Source organism: Anoplopoma fimbria, chromosome 2, assembly GCF_027596085.1.
Source record: "Anoplopoma fimbria isolate UVic2021 breed Golden Eagle Sablefish chromosome 2, Afim_UVic_2022, whole genome shotgun sequence".
Classification (NCBI taxonomy): Eukaryota; Metazoa; Chordata; class Actinopteri; order Perciformes; family Anoplopomatidae; genus Anoplopoma; species Anoplopoma fimbria.
This window is the reverse complement of record NC_072450.1, coordinates 32,948,376-32,955,369: the sequence shown is the minus strand read 5'-3', so window position 1 is coordinate 32,955,369 and position 6,994 is coordinate 32,948,376. Positions and strand designations below refer to the sequence as shown.

The 6,994-nt window shown below is 44.7% G+C and overlaps 1 protein-coding gene across 1 annotated transcript; it reads left to right on the top strand.

Moving 5' to 3' along the window:
• The first annotated feature begins 1,404 nt into the window (after nt 1-1,404).
• Nucleotides 1,405-6,994, top strand: LOC129098969 (scavenger receptor cysteine-rich type 1 protein M130-like). The gene is made up of 4 exons (XM_054608117.1): nt 1,405-1,598; nt 4,718-4,878; nt 6,369-6,707; nt 6,801-6,994. The coding sequence occupies exons 1-4, from the start codon at nt 1,405-1,407 to the stop codon at nt 6,992-6,994; spliced, it is 888 nt and encodes a 295-aa protein (XP_054464092.1).

Sequence of the window (6,994 nt, the reverse complement as noted above, 5' to 3'; positions counted from 1 at the left end):
CAGGGTCCCTTTGAAGTGTTGCGCAAGATGGGCCCGGTGACCTATGAGGTCGCCATGCCGGATCGACGGAAGCCGAAGCAGGTGTTCCACATTAACCTGCTCAAGGAGTGGATATCCAGACCGGGAGCCACCAGCGACCTGATGTGGGCCCGCAGAGTGGACGAGGAGGAGGAACTGAAGGAGCAGTACTTCCCCACCGCCGGAGGCGAGGCCTCACGTCCCTCTGTGGAGCACCTTTCCAACCAGCGGCAGAGGGAGCTCCTGCAGGTTGTCCCTGGGGGTCTGTTCCGGGAGGAGCCCGGACGGACGACATTGATACACCACAGCATTAAGCTGACGTCTCCAGGGCCAATCCGCCAGACTTCACTGAGGGCCCCTGCAAGGCTGATTCCTGCATTGAAGCAGGAGGTCCAGTCAATGTTGGAGATGGGCGTTATCGTGCCATCACGAAGCGAATGGTGCAGCCCCGTGGTGCTCGTCCCAAAGAAGGACGGGGGGCTGCGCTTCTGTGTGGATTTCAGGAAGCTCAACGCCATCTCTGCCTTCGACCCTTACCCTATGCCGAGGGTGGATGAGTTGGTGGAACGGCTCGGCAAGGCACAGTATCTTAGCACACTGGACCTGTGCAAAGGATACTGGCAGGTGCCGCTAACGCCTGAGGCCCAGGAGCTGACCGCCTTCAGGGCTCCAACCGGGCTAGTTCGGGTTACATGGAGCGGCGGCGACCTTCCAGCGCATGATGGACCAGGTGCTGAGGGGGGCTGAATGCTACGCCGCTGCCTACATCGATGATGTGGTCATCCACAGCTCATCATGGGATGAACATTTGACCCACCTGGCTGATGTGTTCCAGAGGATCAAGGCTGCCGGGCTGGTGGTCAATGCCAGCAAGTGCCAGCTGGCCAGATCTGAGGTTTGCTACCTGGGGTATGTTCTTGGAGGCGGTAACATTAAACCTCAGGTGAACAAGGTGGAGGCCGTCCAAGGCTGCCCGCCACCCACAACCAAGAAGGGAGTGCGTTCCTTCCTGGGCTTGGTGGGGTGGTACCGGCGGTTCATACCCAACTTTTCTGCTAGGGCTGTGGTGCTGACCAACCTCACTCGCAAATCAAGCGCCAACAAGCTGGTTTGGACAGAGGAGTGTGAACAGGCTTTTCAGGACCTGAAGGGCAGCCTGTGTCACAGTCCAGTTTTGCAGAGCCCCAACTTTGACCTACCCTTCATTGTCCAGACGGATGCCTCAGGACTGGGGCTGGGGGCCGTCTTGTTACAGGGGAGGGAGACCAGTGGAGGCCGATCCTATACATCAGTCGCAAACTCTTCCCCAGAGAGACCAGGTATTCCACGGTAGAGAAGGAGTGTCTGGCCATCAAGTGGGCACTGGACACTCTGAAGTACTACTTGATGGGGAAAGAGTTTGTGCTAGAGACTGACCACCGGCCACTGCAATGGATGCATCGCATGAGGGACAGTAACGCCCGGATTACGCGGTGGTATCTGTCTTTGCAGCCGTATAAGTTCACTGTCCAGTACAAGGCTGGAAAAGACAATGTGACTGCCGACTTCTGTCCCGCCTCTACGAGGAGGTTCAAGCTTAAGTAGGGGGTGTGTGATGACGCGGCTATTGGCGCGTCCTCACGCGTCCGTATTGAGGCCGCACCGGACATTTAGCTGACGTGCAAGATTAACCCGTAATCAAGTTTCTGCATAGTGTCTGCATATTGTTTGGGGTTTGGTGTATGATGCGATCGTGGGGCGGGTTTGTGTATGGAGTGGTAAAAAGAACTGCTCACCGCCGTGGTCAGCTGTGCGATCCCTGCGGCTTCTAGGAAGCGCGCGCCCGACTGGGGACAGCTATATGGTGCGGGGCGCGTGCGAGTGACGCCGTTGCGTCTCCGCCAAATCAATTATGTTTATTGGATTATATAATTTGTAAGTAGTGGCGGGTATAGACGCACGAATATTAATTAAGGTGTTGTAGTTTAATTCATTTAAGATACGTTTGTTTTGACCAGTTTTGAAGCATATTTTGTTGATTTGATATGTAAACACCCCTGCTTCTATTTGAGGGATTGGTATGCACCAATCTCGGGTCGGCCCATATAAGGGAGCCGTGTCAGTCCCGAAAGGGGGGGAAGGAAGCTAGAAGGCAGAAGCTAAGCCATGCTCTCTGTAAACAATCTGAAAATGTAAATAAAAGTATTTTTTGCTGCACCACTGCCTTTTGTGCTGATCCTAAGACCGCTCGACATTCTACCCCGTGACAACTCTCCCCTCCCTAACCTACTCCTTTTCCCAGGCGCCAGTAGCCTTGATCACCCCACTTGTTTTGTCCCTTATATTCAGAGTGTGAAGCCTTTCTCACCAGTGCATTACTTTGCAGACTTGCCAGTGCATACTTTGTTGTGTTCTGTGTGATCCTGTAAACCTGCCTCTTTCTTATAAGAAATAAAATATCACAAAGACACTCTTTGTCATCTGATCGTATTTCAACGCTCACTTCGGACTCATCTCAGTCAGTATTAGTGTAGTATTATTTGTTTCCACAACAGATGATGTGCTTTATTCTGTGTTTTTTACTCTGTCTGTGTGTCTGTGTAGCAACAAGGCTGTAAAGCACAAAGTATATAATCCTGCAAGCTTAATAATGATGATCATAATAATCATAATAATAATAATACTATTAATAATTTTAATACACATACACACACAATAATAATAATAATAATACATAACACACACACAGCTTTAAACATGGCTCCACATTATATTTAATTAAACCAACCAACTGTCTTGGAGTGAGACACATGGAGGTCATTTGATTGACAGAGATGTGGTGTGTGTGATAGCTGTGTCATTCTGTGTCAAGTGATGTCGTGGTCACATCACATTATATGTTGTGTGTGTGTGTGTGTGTGTGTATAAAGAACTTGTGTGTGTGTGTGTGTGTGTGTGTGTGTGTGTGTGTGTGTGTGTGTGTGTGTGTGTGTGTATGTGTGTCTGTGTGTGTGTCTGTGTCTGTGTGTGTGTGTGTGTGTGTGTCTGTGTGTGTGTGTGTGTCTGTGTGTGTGTGTGTGTGTGTGTGTGTGTGTGTGTGTGTGTGGTAGAAGTCAGTCACTACAGATATGAATTAAAGCAGTGAGCAGCACGTTATCAACCCACAGTGCATTAAATTCCATAAAATCACAGGAAACCATCTTAAATGTCAGCAGCCATTTTGTATAGTTCAGCCTCAGAAACACGAGTCTATGAGCCTGAACTACACACGTAGTGAGCTAAGTACTCAGTGAATGAGAGTCAACAGCAGCTCCCCCAAGACGAGAAGTCAAAGAGGTCAAAAGAGGCTGAAGAACAGGATTTAAACAAAAGCTAGAGAGTCTTTTCTCTGTTGATAATATTATTTATGTGATTGGACTTTATTACAAATGTACCTCAAATGAACCCCAAACACACACACACACACACACACACACACACACACACACACACACACACACACACACACACACACACACACACACACACACACACACACACACACACACTAGTAAAACTGCTAAATAATTTCTTTGCATTTCAACAAACAGTTCAGACAATGGAGTGACCTCTTATTCTCATGTCTTTAGAGATGAAATCAATAAAATAAATAAAAGTTAAAAAAAATGAAATAAATGAAATAAATAAATAATTTTTAAATTATTCCTACTGATAAATAAATACATAAGTGTCATTTAGTTTTGACTGCATGAAGTGTTCCAGCCCCCATGTTATAAAACAGTCCACATAAGTTTCCTCCCAGCTGATGAAACGGGATGTTTGGCCCTAAACTTTAATAATTTAAGGTTAAAATCCCCCAAATTTTCATCATAAGTAAATTCTTGATTGTATTATTAGTCAATGAATATTCCTGCATTTAAAGTATATTCATTAATGATCTCTCTGTTCAGTGTTGTTCATGGTTTGAGGCGGAGTCTGTCATAGATTCACACTCATAGAAGAACTTTATTAAATTAGAATTATAATTGATATCTGGCCTCAAATGTTTTAACAATGACGTTGTTGTGAGTAACAGACAGATGAGCTCCTACAGAGCACATAGAAGAAACACAACCAGACTGGGACACAAAGGTTTTCTGTAGAACTAATACATTATTTATTTGTTTGTCTTGTGTCCCTTTATGGTCCTTGTGTTCTTATTCACAGATTGTGCAGATGTAATGCTATGTTATGACATAAACAATGACCTTTAACCTCCTCTTCTGTGATTGGCTGAGAAGGAAGGAGATATCTAAAAATAACAGACTTGTTTGTAAATGCAGGTTTAACTGTCTGTATATGAATGTAACAACATCTAAATACGTTTTTGATGAAAATTGAAAAAAAAATATTTGTTGATTTCTATTACATTTTCTTTAAACAACAAATATGTGCATATTTCTCCAGGACTCCAGGCTGAGGGAAATCACACATCAACAGGTAAATAGAAAAAGAAAAGAGAAATAAAGATTCAATGAAGCAGAATCAGCAGTCAAGGTTGAGTTTGTTCTTAATTAAATTCATTTCTTTACTGACGACTCTCTTGTTTCTGTTCAGAGTCTGTCAGGTTGGTGGGAGGAGACAGTCGCTGTGCAGGAACACTGGAGGTGAAACATCAAGGAGACTGGAGACCAGGAGATAGCTTTTACTGGGTCCTGAAGGAAGCATCTGTTGCCTGTAGAGATCTGGACTGTGGCTCTGCTGTTTCTGTAGGAGAGAGAAAGGAGTCCTCAGAGAGATCTGTGTGGAGGATCGACTCTGACTGTGTTTATTCTGGATCTACTCTGAGCGAGTGTTCAACATCACATTCCTCTTCCTCCATCCTGGATCTCACCTGCTCAGGTAAGCCCATCAGTGACATCATCTATGCGCTGATCTGATTCCTATGTCTGGGTCCAGTCCCTCCCTAACTACATACTGTGAGTCTGTATATAAACACTCTCTGAGGTGGCTCTATCCCTTCATGAGCCTTCACCTGTCACTTCCTCATTAGGTGAACCATTAGATTCCCTTTGTCTGCTTTCAAACGTGACTTTTCTGCATGTTGAACTCTACTGATCTCAATGTAGATCTGCAGTGAGAGAATCTCGTTCTCAGCAGCAAAGCTGTCCAGGTGGAACACTGATACTATGCTGCTCTCAGTAAAGCTCTTCTGATGCTCTGATCTTGCTCCTCATAGATGTCAAGCTGCAGAATGTCTTTGCCCTGATGTTTCACTTCTGCCTGCATGTGAGGAAAGTTCTCATTGTTAAAGCCAACTTGACAGCAGTTGTATCTGTTAAACGTGTTCTCTTCACTGATCCTGTTGATGACGTGTTCATCATAATCCTGCAGCTCTACATCAGCTTCATTCTTCATTTATTAAATGTTTGAGTATGTTGAAAGGAGGAAATGCACGTACAAACAAATATTCAGATTCATAAAACCTTGCGTACGGCTTCCAGTGAGATATTTCCTTTAATAATTCCATATTCAACCTGTAAATGTGTGCAGCTGGTTCTGCCTACACGCCCACATTCACCCATAAACGGTCAATGCAAAGCACCATGTGAATGTTGATGCATAGAAATGAGCTGCTGATCAATAGGTCTTTATGGTGAATTACAGCAACTACAAGAGGAAGAACAAGAAAAGGATTTTTTTTTGGACACAGAAGTCAAAGTGCTTTGGATGAGGTGATCTCTGAACACTTGTTTGCTCCTCATTCTTCTATTGACAGTCCTAACAGTGACAGAGTGTCTATCCTGCAGCAGAACACATCACAAATGTCACTGAAGTATTTATAGATTCACAGGAATCACACTGATTGCTTCCAACATGATGGAGACCATCACTGGTATCCACCACCGTAGATATCATTTAAAAAAGGAAGTCTGATAGGTGAACACAGTGAATTTATTTATGTATTCATGTTTTATTATGGCAGTATGATGAGGACAGATCATGAGGTCATGGAGAACTGTCACTGTCTTTATTTACACACTTTGCTCATTTACACAATCCTCATGTGTATTGATTGTTGTTCAGCTTGTTAAAGTGTTGTTAATAGTAGTCGACATGTAAAAGTGTTTTTGTGTAAAGTAATACATTTGATGATTTTTACCATTTTTACCATTGTGACCCATTCTACTTATGTACTTATGAAAACCTCAGTCAATGCACTGTGTGTTATGAACTAATATTTTATATGGTATGTTATGTATTATTAATAATATTGGTTATTATTTTACTAATGTTGACTTATTGTATTTATTAATTGCACCTCTGAATCTTTTTATTTAGTGTCTGGTGATTTTTATCTCTCTCTCTTTCATCTTCTATCATCTCTACAGACACCAGACCTGTCAGGCTGGTGAATGGGACTAGTCTGTGCTCAGGTAGACTGGAGGTGAAGTCCAACCACTCTAACCAGTCCAACCAGTCCAACCAGTGGTGGTCCTCAGTGTGTGAAGATGACTTTGACCAGCAGGATGCAGAGGTGGTCTGTAGGGAGCTTGGCTGTGGGGCTCCTTCAGTCCTCCAGGGGGCGCTCTATGGAGAAGTGGAGGCTCCAATGTGGACCAAAGAGTTCCAGTGTGGAGGCCATGAGTCTGCTCTCCTGGACTGTAGAAGCTCAGGCTCAGATAGAAACACCTGCTCACCTGGCAAAGCTGTTGGACTCACCTGCTCAGGTAGAAGAGGAGCTGCAGCTTTGATCTGGTTCATTTCTGTTCTACTGAAACTCACTTTGTTCTTTTACTGACGACTCTCTTGTTTCTGTTCAGAACCTGTCAGGTTGGTGGGAGGAGACAGTCGCTGTGCAGGAACACTGGAGGTGAAACATCAAGGAGACTGGAGACCAGTATATGACCCTTACTGGAACCTGAAGGCAGCATCTGTTGCCTGTAGAGAGCTGGACTGTGGCTCTGCTGTTTCTGTAGGAGAGAGAAAGGAGTCCTCAGGAGATCTGTGTGGTTGA

Bases quoted from the DNA above. Each gene is read 5' to 3' on its own strand.
- LOC129098969 (XM_054608117.1), top strand. From the start codon at position 1,405: ATGGGGAAAGAGTTTGTGCTAGAGACTGACCACCGGCCACTGCAATGG. The intron at 4,879-6,368 runs GTAAGCCCATCA...TCATCTCTACAG, and splicing joins CCTGGATCTCACCTGCTCAG to ACACCAGACCTGTCAGGCTG. The intron at 6,708-6,800 runs GTAGAAGAGGAG...GTTTCTGTTCAG, and splicing joins TGTTGGACTCACCTGCTCAG to AACCTGTCAGGTTGGTGGGA.